Source organism: Lepidochelys kempii, chromosome 3 (assembly GCF_965140285.1).
Source record: "Lepidochelys kempii isolate rLepKem1 chromosome 3, rLepKem1.hap1, whole genome shotgun sequence".
Taxonomy (NCBI): Eukaryota; Metazoa; Chordata; order Testudines; family Cheloniidae; genus Lepidochelys; species Lepidochelys kempii.
Window position 1 is genome coordinate 173,449,382 of NC_136382.1, and position 20,348 is coordinate 173,469,729.

Here is a 20,348-nt window from a genome sequence, read left to right on the forward strand (position 1 = left end):
GAAACACATCAGCTACAGCAGCACACTGTCCTCTCCCATCATTGCATCAGTGCTAATTTGGAGGGAAGAATAGCACCTGCTGAATCACTGAAGCATCCAGGTGTTCCTTAGATAGCGCCCATTCAAGTCGTTTTCAAGACACTTCCTGCTTTATTTGAAAGATCACACAGATTTAAAGCTCAGGATTAAAGCTCAAGGTGGTGCGGCAATAAAGACAGAAAGAATTATTACAGTTTGAATACTGAGAGCTCAAAAATAGCACACTTTTACTCCACCCTACCCTATGAGTCCTTCCAAAACTGCAGAAATACCTAAATACCGTTAATAACAGCATTTGAATGCTTTTAAAGGAGGAAAAGGCAACTCTTTAGGAAGGGAGGAACGATATATTATGTGGTTATATCAGAATCAGGAGCCACTATGAAATGGACTTCAGTGGATATTGAGCCCATCATTTCAAATGGGTGAAATACAAGAACTTGTAAAATAGCTCCAGCTGTCAGCCCCCCACTGGGGTGGGAGACTGCTGGGAAAACCGGACATATGGTAACAAATCCCCCATACCCTGCGACCCTCACTTCTGGGCTGCTGCTGGCAGTGGCTCTGGCTTTAGAGCTGGGTGCCTGGCCAGCATCCTTCCTCTCTGGCTGCCCAGCTCTGAAGGCAGCGTCCCTGCCAGCAACAGGGCAGAAGTGAGGGTGGCAATCCCACGACCCTCTTACAGTAGCCTTGTGACCCTCCCACCCTGGATGGGTCCCCTCCACCCTGGTCCCACTTCAGGACCCCCCACAGTTACAACACCATGAAATTTCAGATGTAAACATTTGAAAACATGAAACTGACCAAAATGAATCATGAATTTGGTGGGGCCCTAAGTATAAGGATGTTTCAAGTGAGTCTTTTCTGAAAGCTAACACCACACTGGTGATTTATATCATTGTGATATGTATTTATTAACACTATAGGAGGAAATATGCTATTACACCACACAAAAAAAAATCTCGTTGTAAGACTTCCTTCAGGTCCACCAGTTATCAGCTCTTAGGGAACTCCTGCAGGTGTTAATAGTAATAGTAGTTAAAGTCTCTAGGAACTTCTCTGTACCCATTCTGAAATGTCATCTTGATTTGAGCATCACTGGTTGGGTGGCTCATTGAAAGATGCAGTGGACTATGAGTATGCTACAGACTTGTGTGTTCTTAGTGGTTTTATTCTCTACACAAAAGATAGAGGGGAACAGGAGCTCAGAGAACAGTAACATCATTGTCTATCTGTACCTCCAGTTACTGAGGCTCTGGGTCTCCTGCACAGACATTGCACCCTGGACAAGGCTAGAACTCCAGATATTTATTCTTGCTCTTTGGAATCAGTCTCAGGATTGAATATCTCCATGGATGATCCATTGTCTGCTGTGATGGACCATTAGAAAAATCGCAAGTCCCCTAGCTACACCAAGCCCCAGAGTCTTGACAATAGATGCAAGTATTCTAGGTGGAGGAGCAAACTCAGGGAAGATGTTCAAGGACCAAAAATCTAAGCAGCATAAATCTCTTGGAAGAGATAGATGCCTATCTGTAAAATGATGACATAATCTAATTGGGACAAATTATGCTATTTGCATACATCATCCATCAAGGATGGGAAACAAACAAGTCTAAATGTAGAAACAACTCAGACACTTTCCTGGGGAGAGTGTCCCCTAGCCTCCCTCCAGGTGGAACACAGTAAAGGATCTCTGAGATGGCAGACTGGCTAATTAGTCAACCATTTAACAACTTAGTGGTCACAGATATTCCAGTCTATGTCATAGCTGGGAATGGATGCCCTATCTCACTCTTGGTCAACTATGCCTTTCCTCCACCACCACTGCTGGGAGTAGAAGGAAAGAGGAATGTGGGACTGCCCTCAGAGTTTTACCAGGTCCAAACTCCATGCTCTCCTTACTCAGTTCTGAAGCACGATCACATGGAGGGTTCCCACAGCCACAACAGCAGCAAAGAGTGGCTTGGGTAGTTGCACCCAAAAGTGGCAAGAGTGGGGCCAGGTACCTGGTCTACTCTGAATGTGGATGCAAGACCTGGTGGCTTCTCTTCTCTCTACTGAAGGCCAGCTACAGGCTCAGGCAGCCCTCATGGTATTGGGTATGCGTGGGTCACAGTTTCAAGCTTTTCTTTACAACCATAAGGACAACAAACATAATTTGTTTTAAATGAAAGCTTAGATCCTGACATCACATGACTCGGGAAGCTGGGGCCCTCGTCACACTGCTCTTCTGCCTATGCCTTAAGTCCAGCCCTGCCTATGGGTGCATCCAAACCTGAGGACTCCGGTGAAACCCAGCAGAGCTTGCGTGATGATATTTTGAACATCAGCACTGTCTACTGTTAGGTGGAGCTTGGCTTGTGAGTAGAGTTTAGGAGTACCTTTTTTTAATTAATTCAAACTCTGTTTATAACGAAAAAAATAGAAAATTTTAGTTCTACTTGTCGTATCTAAAAACCTACGGCCATGTCTTCACTGTATAGTTAACTCAAGTTTTATATTCTTGAATTAATGCCTCTTGAGTTAGCCTAGCTCTAATGAGAGCAGCCACACTGTAAAAATATCACTCCAGAGGTACAGCAGCTGATAAATTGTGCTAACTTGAGCTGTAACCTGTACCCCCTGCACCACCACACTTGAGTTCAGAATGTGTATGTATCAATGGGACTCAAGTTAGAGGCAAGACTCAAGTTATAACTCACATTAACTCTGCAGTGAAGACAAGCCCTAGGCACGCTGAAATTAATGTTTGAAACTTAGCATATTATACTTTAATACAGATACTTCTGTTGCTCTATATAGTCTCCTGTCTGATTTTTTTCAACTTTTGGAGGAAGCTGTCTACTCCCAAATAATAATCTCATATGATAATTTCATGTTCAAAGTTCACACACACAAAATGTGACCAGGCCCTCTCAGAGGTCCAGAGAGGCACGGACCACTTCCAGCTTTTGAGGCCCCTAGCCATAATAAAAAAAAATGACGACACGTGATCTAATCTTGTGCCATCAGAACGGATATATTTTTATTAATATCATGAACATTATTAACTCTTTAATATGACAAAATCTATATCAGTTTGCAAAAAAATTATGTCTTTTATCAAATCACATCTCTTATTTGCTTAAATTTGCAGCGCTAAGCTGAGAAAGTGTGTCACATTTTGGTTTGATAGGGATACGCATAAAAACAAGTTGTGAAACTTATCAAATGCCATAAAATTAACAAGTGTCTAAATTTGAGGCCCCCTTTGAGCTTGAGGCCCAAGCCAAATGACCCTCCTGGCCCCCTGTCTGATTGGCCCTGAATGTGACTTCTCTGTTCAACAACCAGAATTGTGTTCACTTATTCTCACCTATCCCCTTGGGTGTGGAGAGCTGCTTTCTACCCTTCTCCACCCTACCTCCTAACTAGGCACCTGTACTCTTACATTTTCTCTCCATGTTCCCCCCATTCTCTTCCACCTTCTCCAACATTAACTTGTCTCCCACATATCCCTTCAGAGTCCTCTATCCATCACATTCTTCCTGTCATGCCACATTCCTCTGCAGCCCCCTGAAGTCTTCTTGTTGCCCCCCCCCACAATTCCCTGCAACTGCCCTGAGTCTGTCTCCTACCTCCACTCCTCTGAGCCCACTCAGTCTGCTTCCTACCCCCCCCTTTCCATTGCACCCTCCTCAGTCTACCTCCTGTCCCCACACATATTTCCTTGTACTCTTCCCTTGTTCTGCCTCTTGCTTCCAACACATTCCCGATTCCTCACAGTTCCCTGTCCAATTCCCTAACACTAGCCTGACTAGCATTCTCCTGTCCCCTGACACTCACATGGTGACTAAGATGCCACCATCTTCCCTGATGGCAGCTGGTGACAGCCCTATTTGAAGCAGTGGGAGGTGGCATTCATTTTTGCTGGGAGCAGCCTTGCTTTCATTTGCAAAGGTGAGAGAGACATGGTGACCATCTTGTTGGAAGGCAACATGTGGCTTCAGTCATATTGACAATAATGAGGGATCCTGGCCACTTTGGATGAGGGAAAAACTTCATAAGATTGAAGGCATAAATCAGCAATCACAAGAATCTTTTTAAAAATCTGAATATTGAGAGACTTGTGATAAAACTGCAAGAGCTGGCATCAATGGTGCCCCCCTTTCTGATGCTTTGTCCCTCAGTTCTCTATGTGTAAAATGGGACTAAGTATTTCCTTTCCTCATTGGGCTGTTCAGTAATGTTTGTGAAGTGCAATGATAAATGACGATGAGGCCCATAAATACCCAATTAGGCAAGTAGCCAGGTGAGACAGATTTTTCAAATTCTATGTATAGAATTCTATGAATAGTTATGCAGGGAAAAACCATCTTTTGTGCTAAAAAACTTTAGCCCATAATACCAATCTTTTCCAAGACAAGGAGCTAATTTTATTAAACCAGAATATTGGGTTATCCAACCAAATTTCAAGTTGATTTGCCTAATTGAAAGTCAGTGGGAATAGACTATCTAGAAGTCTGCACATTCTAAAAATATGTTTTAATATGTCTTTAGTCAAAAGAATGGCATTGACCATGTACCACATTAAACGCATCTGCACCCACAGTTTACATAATTTATGACATAACGAACAGATAGAAATTGCTTTCAATTTGTTCAGATGGAATTTGTTAAATTTAACCTAATTAGACCAAATAATCAAAGCAGGCATTTGTAAGCTGCCAATGTTTTTGGTCCCCCCGCTAAAATTGTTTGGCCACATTTCTTAGAGATTTAGGCAAAGAAAATTAAAATCTAATTAAAATAACTGATCTTATATTTATTCCTGTCACATTAATTATTCAAGTTGTAAGGAGTATAAAGTACTTTTAACTATTTTTCCTGGATTTTACCATTATCGATTTCTAAGTTAGCCTATGGGAAAGGTTACTTCAATTAGCATTTAGCTTCCTTTTAAGAGCAAGTTGTCTAAAATGAAAACCCCCATATTCTCAGCCTTCAAATTGTATATAATATCTACCAGCTTATCATTGAGACAAACTGTTTTAGAAATTCCAGCTTCATTTTCACAAACTCGTAACAGTAAAACATTTGGAGTTTTGATAATATATGGAAGCTAAAAAAAAGTTTATTACATTTGGCAGAAACTCAGGACAAGTACTATGCATTCTAATTAGCAAAGACAACCACAAATATATTTGACAAAGATAACAGCATTGTAAAATATTTGTTCTAAGGATAGCATGACCATGTGGTGTAAAACAAAAATAAAATGCCAGACAACTTTACTGATTGCCTGGTTTTTGTGTCTCACACATTTCAGATGCACTATATTCTTGTAGTTGTACCTATTGATAAATATGAGCCCTTAAAGATACCTAAAAATAAGACAGATCTGTCCAGTTTGTTAGTTTATTTACTACAGTGCATCATGGGACTGAGAATGCTAATTGGGTACCAATCTGCACAATGCTTGTGAAACCTACAACACTTGATATAAGGAATAAAATGCTAGAAGGTAGCATGCAAGTCAGAATCTATTTTTTCAATTTCAATAAAATGACTTTACCCAGATTACTGACTTGCTACGTTTTGGCATCAAAAGGAGCTGTTGACATAGGGTACAATTGTCAAAACACTCAGCATTAGTTTAACTTTACTCTCATAGATGCTAATAAAAGCAGAGTTAGGCAAATGCTGAGAACTTCTGAAAATCCCACTCTTAAACTGGAAAAAATCAAAATATGGACATGAAATTCGAAAGGCTTTATTCTGCTAGGTTCACACCTTTGAGATCATACTCATGGTTTTCTCTCTCCTACTGAAGCAACAGTATTTTTGAAAAAGGTATATAATGCTACAGTATTCCTGAAGTCAAAAGGAGTTGCCTATGCATATCGAAGGACAGAATGGGGCCCAAGGAGGCTGGCAGTACATGCATATTAGAAAAAAAAAGTGTCTATTACGGACTTATACATAGACTTTTCTTTCATCTTTTCTCTGGTAGCTTTGCCTGGTTTCCTTTTCTTCTTTATTTATATATTCTTATTTGATTTATGGGCAGAACAGTATGTTAAATGAACAAATATCTGCTTTTGCACGCTACTCTGTGCAAACTCTGCCATTTACTATTAGAGATCATATTGTAATATTATATATATTTTTGCTTTTTTATGAATTGACAAGAGCTATTGGACTGTAGCAAGGGCAAATCTCCGAATGACACAAATAAAGGGACATCTGCCTGGGGCGGGAAGGTTGTGTCCTGGAGGGTTTCGCACCTGTTACAGGGAGGACGTATGCCGTGTTGTAGCTGTGTCGTAGCCTTGTCATTCCCAGTATGTTAGACACACAAGATGGGTGAGGTAAAATACTTTATTGGACCCACTTCTGTTGGTCCAATAAAAGATACTATCTCACCCACCTCGTCTGTCTAACAGGAGGATGAACAGCCTAGGTCTGAGCCCTCTCTGCAGTCGTCGCAGCACCCTGTGCACTACTGTGATCCTGCTGTCGTCATTACAGCAGGAGCTCTTGTCCCAGTGTGAAGTTTCAGACAACTGGGTATAAATAAGAAGGAAGGGCTCTGCTGGGTGCCAAAAGCCTACCAACCAGATGGAGCTACCTGCCACAAAGGAATTGGAGAGCAGCAGCTCAGAATCCAGATAAGTGTGCTCTTTAGAGAAATCCAGTAATAAAAAATATTGCACCCAAACAGATGGATAGTCCATCCAGTCTTGTATACTGTTTCTGGCAAAGGCCGATGCTGAATGCTTCAGAGAAGGGTGTATAATCTCAAAACCTAATTGTGCAATACTACAACATGAGCAGGAGTTCTTCCTGACTCCAGCTGATGTTTTTTAGAATTCTCAAAAATAACTATAAATACACACATGGCCTGAAGTATATCCTGTCGCAAACTGGACCTAAATTTTGTGGCAAGGTCCCTGGGTTCTGTTGCATTCCCATGGAAATTCTGGAGCAGCTTCAGATAAATAGTATTTTTTCCCAATCACTCTTATTTGTCAGTCAATTCTTCTATTAAGCCATAAAATATAGATCTACTCTGAACATTGTAGTTGCAAAACTGGACCTATTCAACAGACCTTCTCACTGCCTGCATTCAGACTCACACTTGCTTGCCTCAGGGACACAAGTCTCTACTACATTTTATTCCTTTTAGCACTTGGAAGTCCACTCTCCCATTACCGTATTAGTTCTATGCTTTTGGATATTATTGAAAATACAAACAATACCATTCAAAACAAATACAGTTAATGCAACATTAAAGTTGACAATCAAGCATTCAAAATTCAGGAAATGCTGACTGAGGCCAGGTCCTCACTTAAAAGTTTGCCAGCATAGCTATGTCAGTTAGGACTGTGAAAAAATCATTCCCTAATCAACAAACCTATGCCAGCGAAAGCCAGTGTAGATGCAGTTACACCAACAAGAAAGTCCTTTTGCCAAGATGGCTTATTATGTTTGGGAAACTTCTATTAGGAAGGTCAGCCAGTATATTTTACCACTACAGCTAATCAGTCTCAGTGGCAATGAACAAAACCAAGCAATGTCAAGATTGCATGTATCACACTAACGTCTTATAAATTTGCATAGTGAAATGACCACTCTCTTTTCTGCCTCCCTCCTTCAACTCAAATCAGTTTCCTCTTTACTTTCTTTTTACTAAATTACCTCTCTGAATTTCCTATCACCAATAATTCCCTGACTCCCCATTTCCCTAATCTCCTGTGTTGTCCACTGTAGGGCTGTTCTATTTGGAGGGAGAGTACTTGACTATTCTCCAGCAGGATACACTTGTTACAAGTTACAAATTTTAAAGTTCCCAGGCTTCCCCAAGTCAGAGGAGCTCAAGAATGCACAGTCCTCCCTCATTAAATTGGAAAAACCCTGGAACATGCCAGATTTGAAGACTGTGGCCAACACAGTCCATTGGATGGTTAACATAGACATAATGGTTTAAAGGTATTCAGTGCTATAAATGTGTTAGGTATTATTATTACCACTGAAGACAGGAACCAGCTCAGCGAAGAAGCTAAACCAGATGAAACCTTAAAATGGATTTCAACAAAGGCAGAAGAGGTCTTTTTGAAGTACAGAGAAAGTGCTATATATCTGAATGATATTAAAAGTTTGGATTTGAATCAGTTTCCACCTTGTTTCAACTGTAGTTAAAACCTATAAGAAAAGCGAAAGGTAAAACATTTCTTGCAAATTTGCGTTATCTTTGGTCATGTGGAATATCAGGAGTCTTCACACTGAGATCCAAAAGCACACCAGAAGCTAGCTCTAAGCATCAAAACTTCACATACTGCTTGAGGAGCTTTCATACTTGGACACAAATGAACAGTGGCCAGATGTGCTTTAAGAAACTGACTACTCTATATTTGTTGTTACACATTCCAAATAAGTTTTTTGTGTGTACAAAGAGAAGAGATTAAACTGCAAACTTATGATACAAGTCTTTAATTTTAATAAAGGTTTCTGAGGAAGTGCATTCTGCAACACTCATGACCAAAGCAGTAAGGCAGAATATCTAGCCTTTTTAAGACAGATAAATATTTCTAGACCTTATCTCAACACATATTTTTTGGTTATAACGAATTTTTAGTTGGGCAAGATAGTTTTAGTCTCCACCTCTGCTGCCTCTCCTCCCTTTCCTGCATCTTAAATTGCTTTGAATTTGTGTAGCAAATTCCACATGGTCTAAACTGGACTTTAACAGACAGGTTTTATTTATTGAAGACAACAAATCATTGACAGAAAGTAAATGTAAAATAGGAAAAGACTAGGCATGGTTGTACTCTGAAAATGTCTTTGTAATTGTAACCCCTTTGACAGGCACAATCAATTAGAAGTGGTCTGATTTTAACCAGTTGCAGGCTCATTACACTGCATTCCAGTTTGTGTTGATGAAAATCAGTTTCAGCCTGTGGCCTGGAACTCATACAGCACTTCCTGGGGCCTCTTATATAAACACATTAAGAAACAGTTTTATTTGGACTTGTCCATCCCCCTTTTATTCTACTGAAACAACTTTACAAATCAAGAATAAAACAGAACAATTGTTGCCCATAACCAGAAACACACTCAATGGAGAAAGATGTTTAAACTATGAAGAGTGTAAAACTTCAAATTGCAATTATTGCTTACAGTATTTCAGTATAAGACTTGAGACAACACTGCTTAGGCTACAGTTTCTCTTTAATATACCATTAGGACACTTCTAGTTGTATATAACATAACAGAGTGCTCTTTCAGTCAATAAAGGCTACTTTATTTGAATACATTTTCATAGAAAATGTACCAAAGTAATGTAGTATTTTGAAATTATCACATGTGAACACAAATTTTAATGACTTTCCTAGTGGAGTACATATGAACAAAGATAAATATGTATATACAATATCGGTTTGTTTAGGATCAAATACTTTCCCACAGCACAAAGCCCAAGTTGCAGGAGCTGTGAAGAGGGAATGAAATCCTCTTACCCCCAGACATGGAGTAGAGACACAGCCATTAGTACAGCCACAGCAATGCAAGAGCCTCTGTAATGAATCTGCTCCTCAAAAGATGAGGGTTGGAAGGGAAGAGATGAATTGACAGATGTGGACAGCTCAACAAAGACCTCTGATCTACGTGCAGCAGTTGTCAAAAAGCAGACAAGACATTAGGATGCATAAGGGATGAGATGGAAATTGATAAAAAATATGATAATGCCACTATATAAAACAATGAGATGCCCTCACCTGGAATACTGTATTTAATTCTGATCACTCAGTTTTAAAAAGGATAGTGCAGAATTACAAGGGGCTCAGAAGCAGGCAACAAGAATGATTAGGGGCTTGGAAAAATTCTCATATGAAGAGAGATAGAAAATACTGGGATTGTTCACCTTAGAATGGACATAAATAGGAGGAAACATGATAAAAATATATATAAAAAATGAATGGTCTTGAGAAGGCAGGTTTTGAATGTCTGTTCTCCCAAGAATTAAGGGATATTAACTGAAATTGAAGGGTAGCAAATTCAGAACTAATTAAGGGATATGCTTTTTCACACAACATAGTTCACCCTGGGAAATCATTGAGTAAAAGGTATTGGAGACCAGAGAGTATCAGTATTCCAAGAAGGACGGGACATTTAGACAAACAACAAGAATATCTGGAGTTATAATAATAAATATATTTTTACATGTATTTTTTAAAAATGAAACTTTTAGAAGAGATATAAACCCTCATGTTTCAGGGCACAAGTCAAACTCTAATTATTGCAGACAGGAGGAAATTTTCCCTGGGGGCAGGTTATACTAAAACTACTTTCTGCAACATTTCTTGTACCTTCCTCTGATGCATCAGATACTGGCCACTGCTTGTGACAGGATACCAGATTAGATGCAGCACTGGTCTGATCCAAGATGGCAATTTCAATGTTCCTGTATAGGATCTACGTAATCATGGAGCCACTAAATCTGCACCTCCATGGCATGGTGCAGGAGCTACCTCCTCGTTGCACAGGATATATGAACCCTTTGCATTGGCCTCTGCCTCCTATCCTCCTCCCATGAAGTAGAATCCACCTGTTCCCTTGCCTAACAGGTCTTCGGCATGTATGCCCCCTTGGGGGCTATTTCTACATCCCCACGGCTATTACTTCAGATATTTCGGCTTGGTTAAGACCACATTCCCCACAGCTTCTCTTTTTGCTTGATCCTTCAGTTAAAGCATACAGTTGGATTCAGCATCAGGCTATGCTGGATTTAATGTCCAGAGCTGTGGGTCCCTGGTGGTGGAAAGCTCATTGGGGGGAGGGGGATATGAAGCAGTACCGGATAATTGCAGCTCTTGCTCTGCCTGGGGGCTTGAGCTTGCCAGTTTTGCCCCACAACTGGAGTGGTGCTAGCCAAGTAGTCTGACTGGCAGCACTCCTATGTAAGTTAAATCTATTCTTGCCTTGCAGAACCCCCCCAGCAAGAAAATGTGTGAAACATTTAACAAGTGAAATGTATTTGTTTTAAATCTGAGAGTGTCTCCCTCCAGAAGAGACCCTCTTTTAAATAAAGGATTTGTCTCAATCAGTTAAATGCAGCATTAAAATTAAACCACAAAAACACTTACATTACGGGTTTGAATTAAACCAACAAAACTGTCCTTAACTCACCTTGCTCTGCCAGTGGCTAAGGACAGGATAATAATAAAGCACCATGCTGAAGAACTGTGTAATACATGGACACAGTAAGCTAATTATAGCTGCACTGAATCAGTCACACTCCAGAGGGCTGGCCTTCTAATCGTGCTTTCACTTTACTTCATCGTTTATTGTGCTGTGTATGACCATAAATAACATGCTAAGCAACAGCTTAATGCCATCAAAGTTTTGATTGGTCCTTCCTCCAAGAACTTCCCATCCATGACATAAACAATCAAATTGCTGAATCTTTGGCAGTGTGACTTTTTGTAAAACTTCTCACCCTACTGCAGAAACGATCCCTATGAAGTTTTCCATACTTCCATGGAACTTACCCATTGTTTCCAAGGTGGATTGCAGACATTTTTCCATCTTTGAAATTTTGCATCAATAAAACAGAACTACTTAGAAAGCTTGACCTACGCAAAGGATCAGAGTTTGACTTTTAAGCTTCTGACTAGCAGGAACTAGGAATGCTGCAAAGGCAGCACCTTTAACCCCTGGCGGGAAGGAACCCTCCTTCTCTTCAGCACCCCCTGCCAGGACTGGTTCTTACAGATACCAACAGGTCATGACTTTCTCCTCATCTAGACCCCTACACGAAGTGTCCAGATTTTCAAAAGTGCTCAGCACCCAGCAGTTTACACTGGTCTAACTAATGCATTTATTGCCCCAACCCTCACCCAGGTTTAATACAGCACTGAAATTTCCCACAGCTGATTTAGAAGTTGTATATTACAGTCGACTTGCCTTTTCTTCTAGATTTCCCGAGGTAATCACTCAGCACAACAAGGACATCAAGATATGCAGCTCTGGTCACCAAACAAGGATTTTGCCTAAAAAACAAATTGTTGACAGAAAGTAAATTCCTCATAAAATTCCCGCTCTGCTCAGACAGACACTGAAATTGTAACCTAGAATCATAGAGCCAGAAGGGACCCTTGAGAAGTCATAAAGCCCAGCTCCCTGTGTTGTGGCAGGACTAAGTTAACCTAGATCATCCCTGACAGGTGTCTGTCCAACCTGTTTAAAAATCTTCCAATGATGGAGATTCCACAATCTCTCTTGGAAGCTTATTCCAAAGCTTAACCATCCTTATAATTGGAAAGTTTTTTCTAATAGCTAACATAAATTTCCCTTGCCACAGGTTAAGCCCATTTCTTCTTGTCCTACATTCAGTGGACATGCAGAACAATTGATCACAGTCCCCTTCATAACAGCCCTTAACATATTTGAAGACTATTAGCAGGGCCCCCCTATAATCTTCTTTTATCAAGGCTAAACATGCCCAATTTTTTTTAACCTTTCCTCATAGATCAGGTTTTCCACACCTTTCATAATTTTTGTTGATCTCCTCTGGACTCTGCAATTTGTCCACATCTTTCCTAAAATGTAGTGTGCAGAATTGTATGCTCCTAGTAATACACCCCAGAACGATAGCTTTTTCACAGCTGCATCACATTTTTGACTCGCATTCAATTTGTGATGCACTACAACTCCCAGATCCTTTTCAGCAGTACTGCCACTTACCCTGTTATTACCCATTTTGTAGGTGTGTATCTGATTTTTCATTCCTAAGTGAAGTACTTTGCACTTGTCCTTACTGAATTTCACCTTGTTGAATTCAGACCAATTCTCCAATTTGTCAAGGTCCTTTTGAATTCTAATCCTGTCCTCCGAAGTGCTTGCAAACCCTCCCACCTTCATGTTGTCTGCAAATGTTATAAGCAAACTCTCCACTCCATTATCAAAGTCATTACTGAAAATATTGACTGACCCCTGCAAGACCTTATTAGATATGCCCTACTAGTTTGACAGCAAACTACTGATAACTACTCTTTGAGCATGGTCTTTCAACCAGTTGTGCACCCACCTATGTAGTAATTTCATCTAGACTATATTTCCCTAGTTTGCTTGTGGGAATGTCTCAAAAGTCTAACTAAAAGCAAGATTATATCACATCTACTGCTTCCCCCCCATCCACTAGGCCAGTAACCCTGTCAAAGAAGGAAACTAAGTTGATCTGACATGATTTGTTCTTGACAAATCCATTATGGCTATTACTTAGAACCCTATTATCCTTCAAGTGCTTACAAACTGATTGTTGAATAATTTGTTCCAGTATCTTCCCAGGTATCAAAATTAGGCTGACTGGTCTATAATTTCCCAGGTCCTCTTTGTTCCCCTTTATAAATACAGGTACTATGTTTGCCCTTCTCCAGTCTTCTGTGACCTCACCTGTCCTCCAGATGTTCTCAAAGATAATTGCTAAAGGTTCTGAAATTGCTTCAGCTAATTTCTTAAATACCCTAAGTGAAGACTGAGGTGTTTTGTTTCAGCCTTCTGGATGTCATTAGTTATTAATTCTCCTTCTCTGGTAAGTAAAGGACCTACACTTCCCTTCATCTTTCTCTTGCTTCTCATGTATTTAAAGAACCTTCTCTTACTGACTTTTATGTCCTTTGCTAGGTGTAACTCATTTTGTGCCTCAGCCTTTCTAATTTTGTCCCTACATGCTGTTGCTACTTCTTTTGAAGTCCTCCTTAGCAAATTGTCCATGTATCCTTTTTTCGTAGGATTCCTTTTTGATTTTCAGGTCATTAAAGAGCTCCTGACGGAGCCATATTTGTATCTTACTATTCTTCCTGTCTTTCCTTTGCATCAGGATAGTTTGCAGTTGTCACTGTATTACTGTAAACATAAAGAAACTAGCTGAATTAGAAACTGGAATATATTCAATTTATTGTGTCTAATTAGTACAGATCTATTGATTGTACTAGACCTCATATGCAAAAGAATAGGCCAATGACCCAGAGACCTACATTCTGACTGAGTGACAGCCCTTCTAATGGAATGAAAAATGTCTCCTTCCATTATGTTCCCATCAGCAATAAATGTCTTAATACACATTTCTATATTATTTTGAAGTAGCTTATTTGGGAGAGTCAGTTCACATAAGTGTCTCATCACCATGTCAATTGACAAATCTGCTTATTTTGTTATTGTTTATGTATTTAATTAACTAAAAACAAAAACAAGAGTCTAGAATTCCTTCCCCCCCCCCGTTCCCTCCCCCAAATCTTTTCCCTTTGAGTACATCAAGGGCAGCCCCCATCACAAATTAACTGCTATATCTTTTGTTAGGCACAGCTACATTTCTGCTTTGGTTTAGAATGAGTTAGCATGAGTTCTGAATTCAGAGTCTGTTTTATGCACCCAAAATTTAATTTGGGGGGTTTCAGTTGTGTAGCATCAGTCAACTGTAAACCACTTTCTGCTACATTTGATCAAACCACAAGTAATTAAAATCACCTGGACAATATGGAAGTTAATTCAGGCATATTTCTTAATTTTTCTCTGTATCGCTATCACTGTATGTTTCATCCAGAATACCCTTCGCTAGGGCATAACTTACCGAATGAAAGAAACCCAGTACAAGACAAACATAAATGGATATGGTGAGTGGGACTTACATTTTAAAAAAACTGTAGGAGAGACAAACAAGTGCAAGTTTTAGCTGTGACTAATACTTATGGCACTACACAATTCATGGCCGTGAAAAATGCATCATGGGCCATTAAATCTGATCTCCCCTATGAAATCTGGCCCCCAGCCAGGGGCTCCTACCCTGCGCAAGGCTCTAGCTGTTAGTCCTGGCCAGGGATGAGACTTCCTCTTCCCTACAGGGGCCACTCCAGGGTGGGTCAGACCCATTTCCGAGAATCTCAGGAAGCTGCAATGGCTCTAGCTGTCACACCCCCACTTCCCTTGCAGGCAAGCTGCGGCTCCAGCTGTCATCCCCTGCACGAGGAGGCTGTGGCTCCAGCTGTCATTCTTCTACTCAGGTGGGAGACTGCCAGGAAAACCAGACATATGGTAACCCACCCCACCATACACTGTGACCCTCACTTCTGCGCTACTGCTGGCAGCGGCGCTGGCTTTAGAGCTGGGCGCCTGGCCAGCATACTGCCTCTCTGCCTGCCCAGCTCTAAAGGCCGCAGGGCAGAAGTAAGGGTGACAATCCTACAACCCCCCTACAATAGCCTTGTGACCCCTACACTCTGACAGCCCTTTGGGTCGGGACCCCCATGGTTACAACACTGAAAATTCAGATGTAAACATCTGAAAATGTGAAACTGACTAATTTTAAAATCCACTGGCTGTGAAATTGATCAAATGGACTGTGAATTTGGTAGGGTCCGACTAATACTCAATGTTCAATATTTTCATTTTAAACATCTGATGAAGTGAGCTGTAGCTCACGAAAGCTCATGCTCAAATAAATTGGTTAGTCTCTAAGGTGCCACAAGTACTCCTTTTCTTTTTGCGAATACAGACTAACACGGCTGTCCCTCTGAAACCTGTCATTTTAATTTTAGTTTCTGAAGTTTGTTTTGCATGCTTATTTTTAAGCTTGAAATTCACTCAAGAATTTAATTACAGTATATTTCAAGAAACAATCTCAACTTTACAACTCCTTTAAAATTCTGGAAAAAAACACTGGAACATTTTTGCAAGTTTACAGAAAATATACACAACCATGACATGAAAATGAAAAGTTTGCTTTAGGTCTTTGGATAAAAGTTTTGCAGCTGTATTGGACTATAGAAGAGACAGTCCGTCATGGCAATCGAAAACCCAGCTGTTGTAACACACCCCTGGAGAGGAAAACTTGGTTATAAACATATATAACCTAACATACATTTACCTTTCTGGCCTGTAACTTTTCCATGCTACATATATTATTCCTATGCAGAGATATAAGGTATTATACATTTTTCAAAATTGCTGGCTGAATGAAAGAAGGAAAAATTCCTAGTCCTCTTCTTTCTTGTAGAGCCAATGCGAATATTCAGGGGTTATTTTCCCCTTAAATTAATCTTCCCATTCAAATAAAAAAGAGATATAAAGCCTCTTCTAAATGACTAGCAAGAGATGCAACAAGAAGTATGTGGTTGTCACCCTCTGTTCTGTATTCCACTTGTATCATCACTATTACAATAAGCCCAAGCCTCTACCAGTTGAAGGACTGGAGTCTCAACATGTTTCAAAATCTGGGTCAGCTCTGAAAAGCCTGATATTTAAACGTAAAGATCACTCCCAACTTTGGACTGTCATAGCTCAAGAACTGCAGCTTTGAAAATCAAGATCCATTTCCTGCCTGTGGTAAGAATATCATGTATTTCTCTTTAGTAACTTGAAATATATAAGGACCGGGCAAAATTTTTCAGACAAATAATTTATTCACTGAAAAATTGAGGTTTTGTTGACCCAAAAGTATTCACAAATTTAACACGAAGTTGACAAATAATTTCAGCCAAAAAAAAAAAAGTGGTGGAGTAAGAAAAGCAGTGGCAGTGGTGACCTCCCTTCTAACTTTTAGCCCAGTGGTTAGGGCACCTGTCTGGAATGAGGAAGACCTGAGTTCAATTCTACCTGACATGGAAATGGGATTTGAACTTGAGTCTCATACAGTACAGAAGAGTGCCCTTGCCACTGGACTCTAGGATACTCTACAGCATGTCTCTCTCTCTCTCCCGTTGAAGTTATTCAGCTGTGTATAAATAATTAAATAAGGGGATTTGAATGAGGGTCTCCCATCTCCAAGGTGAGTACCCAAACCACCAGGCTATAAAGTTAGTCTCACTCTCTGGCCCAAAGACTCTCCTGCGATGACTGACACCCAAGTTCAAATCCCTTCTCTCACATCAGGCAGAGGAGGAATTGAACCTGGGTCTTCCACAGCCCAGGTGAGTGCTCTGATTACTGGGAGGCACTGACAGCATCCCTTTTTGTTAGAGGCATAATGATATTTTATTACAATTAGTTTTCTTTAAGAAAATAAACCCACAGAATGGAAAGACAGATTGGAAATGGCCACACAAACCCCAAACGCTTTTAGTCACTAAGTTTTAACTTAGGCCATGGTACTTTTGAGTTGTGTCCAAAGGTGTTGGCTCTCACTACACCTAAAGAGAGTCCCGAACGTGTTACACTTTGTCAGATCATAAGTGATCCAAACACAGTAAACGCTGTGTTGTTCTATGGAGACATTAACTGGCAAGTCAATACAATGCTTTAGAACATGTCAGCAGTATAAAGCCAGTATGATTTTCCTAGCTATATATTTATGAGTAGGTTTTACAATTTGTAATACAAGTACAGTCCATGTATAGAAACTCATGAATAATTATACATCTTTTGCAACATGGATATTTTATGTGAGCCAGAAAAGTGAAATAGTGCAGAGAAACCAAAGCACACTGCAGTGTTAAAGTGCAAAGATCTGCATCCAGCAAAGATGCATATCATTAAGAACAATGCCCAGAGGAAGCCATTATTGTTTCAATATGACTATGCCTATTTTAAAAAGATGTAAAAAAAATAGCTGCTACACACATGGACTAAGAAAAGTCCAAATATTTACACAGCCAAGTTTCAGTTCTTGGCATTGCGTCAGTGTTCTCAATTTTCACACACTAGTTTGGCAGAAACTAGGAGCTTTTCAGAGACAGCATGCTCAATGCATGGGGAAAGAGAATGACTCAACAGTGAGCCTGCAGAACACATTAAGAAGCAAAATGTTGGGCTCAAAATAGTCCCATCCAGTTATCTGGAGAGAAGAGGACAATGGCTGGGAGACAGCTGAATTAAAACAGTGTGGATGGTGGGCATACAGAGGTCCGACTGGACCACAGAGAACCTTATGGGAGCTAAAACTGCCCCCAGACTCCCACTTTTTATACAACGTTTTGACCCAAAGAAAATGTTCACTTTCTATTCCATCTCTCTGAAAGACTGGCTGACATAACCTTTACGGAAAAAGTAACAGCAGCACCACAGCATCATATAAGCTTGTGTGTATGTCTTCTGATTTAGAAATGGTGCTTTCTTAGCTTAGGGTTAGCCAAATGTTTGGTGTTGGCTTGTTTCAGTGCTTTGGACATGTGAGTGAAATTCCTAGCAAAATATGCAAGTTGGACACAGCAGAAAATCCAGTTTTCCAAAAGTGAATAATTCCACTATTGCTCCAGCTGTTACAAAAACTCTCAGCGTTGAACTCAATGCTGAAACTGACTTTATGTCACAGCACCCAATAGCTGGACGGCCGATCCTGAAATATTTCAGTTATGCGCATCTGGTATAATTTAAAATCATGTCTCACACAGATTCCTATAGAAACTGTGCTCTTACATTTTATTTTACTATTCATATAAAAACGTTTCACACCCTTTCCATGACAAAGGTAGTTATCTAAAGGTGCCCTGGTAAATAAGCCGAGCAGAAAACTTGTCTCTAGCCAGAAATCATAGCAGTAGCAAGGATGTGAGTTATAAGCATTCAAAACAGCACTCCTCATTTTTGTCCACAGACAAATGGCCAAAATTTAGGTCACCTTCCTCTCCATCTGAAAATTTATGAAAAAAAAAATACATTATGCATCCAGTCCGGATGATGAATCAGATCAAACTATGGAAAAGGAAGTAGGCTGTTCATAAAAAAAATACACAGGACTTCGGCTTGATGGGATTTTTATATCTGAGGGAGGGAAAATGTGGTTTCCTAACAGTTCCATGTGGTGCCTTTGTGTCACTTCCTGCTTCTCCTAGGGTTCCAGAATTTCTGGGACTAGTCAGATACAACTTCTGTATGTGATATGGTAGCTGGAAACTAATTCCAAAATGCGTAGCTTTGTGTGATGCCCTGTTGGTCTGTTAGCTGCCCATGTGGGAGATACATGCAACTCATAGGCTGTCAGTGACACTGATTTCACCATGAGCCAATGTAGTTTAGTATTTCAACAAGCCAGTTTGAAGTTAGCCCAAGTGATATCTTGAGAATTGGATTCACCCTTCTCCCCCCCATGCCAGTAAACACCTACACAGGATGCCTGCTACAAGCCAAGAGATATTATGGGGATTTCTGAAGGAAGAAGGCGGGAGAATAGAGGTGTCTGGAGGCCTCTAGAAACTACTTAAGTGTAGGGATCAACAGATAATCACTTAAGGCCTTGTAAGAATATTCTTTTAATTTGATGAGGAAGATGAGACAGTCCCATAAAAGTTCCCCTAGCTCACCATGGAATTTCATAGGTTTTGGGGCTTAGGATGACTGAAAGGAACGAAACAGGAAGTGTGAAGAAATAGTGAGGTTTATATTAGGCCCTCAGCTGCATTATTTCGTTTTGAAAGCACTAGCAAGCTCAAGTTTGACATTGTTTTCTGGCTGGGAAAGCGTTTCCTGACAAATGAAATTTCATCTTTGTATCTGGAGTTGAATTCTGGATCAGAGACTTGAAAGAAAATCACAGACATCACCCTCCCTAACAAACACAAACATTCACTAACTCTGAGTTAGACCTTACCAATAAGACGTAACTGACTGGCCAATTTTATATCATTAAGGTTGAACAAATCACTGGGGAAACAGTAACCTGAGACTTGGTTGTAGTTTTAATTCTGGTACGTGAATATAATATTAGGAAGAGTTGAAGTCACTGGCAAAAAAGAAATCTTTCCTGAGTTCCTAGAATCTGGGGAAAATTTTAAGAGAAAACGTTAATAAAACTAAATATTCCCTTTATCTTTATGTGCTCACATTCAGATTTCTATGAACAGGTCTAAAGTCAGCAGTTATATAGTAATATATCATTGGGATAACAATAAGTGATTTGTTTAAAGCAAGAAACTGATTGGTATGTGAATCAGGAAATGTATCCTTCACAAGATATGCCCCCCTCTGCGAATGTAAATCTGAATTGCCAGGTTCAGAATCTTAATGTGCAATAGTGCATTTTGATCCAGCTGGCTTTGGAATGCATAATAATGTTGGAACCCCTTTGATTTTTGTTCTACCTTTACCTCCCCTAAGCAGTAGTGATTGTGGACTAGGTTTATATAAGATGAAATTAATCTTAGTCTCTCTCAGTTTGGAGCTCTGTAAATATTTTTTTAAACAAAGTTTGCTTCACCTTTTATAGTAAAGACATGTTCAAAATGAGGCAGTCATTGGCTGGCTTATTCTGGCCTGCAAAAGCCAACACCAAATGAATAGGCATTTATTGGAAGAAACTAGCAGTATTTAGCCAAGCACATTCCATGCTCACTGGACCA

At 40.0% G+C, this 20,348-nt stretch overlaps 1 protein-coding gene across 3 annotated transcripts in view; it reads right to left on the reverse strand.

The window, feature by feature from the left end:
- The window catches only part of THADA (THADA armadillo repeat containing), a 288,683-nt gene that overhangs the window by 53,943 nt on the left and 214,392 nt on the right, over nucleotides 1-20,348 (reverse strand). For all 3 annotated transcript variants that reach the window (XM_073339064.2, XM_073339066.2, XM_073339063.2), the window contains one exon: nucleotides 11,986-12,071. In XM_073339064.2, the coding sequence (XP_073195165.2) occupies nucleotides 11,986-12,071 (86 nt within the window). The remainder of the gene's footprint in view (nucleotides 1-11,985; nucleotides 12,072-20,348) is intronic.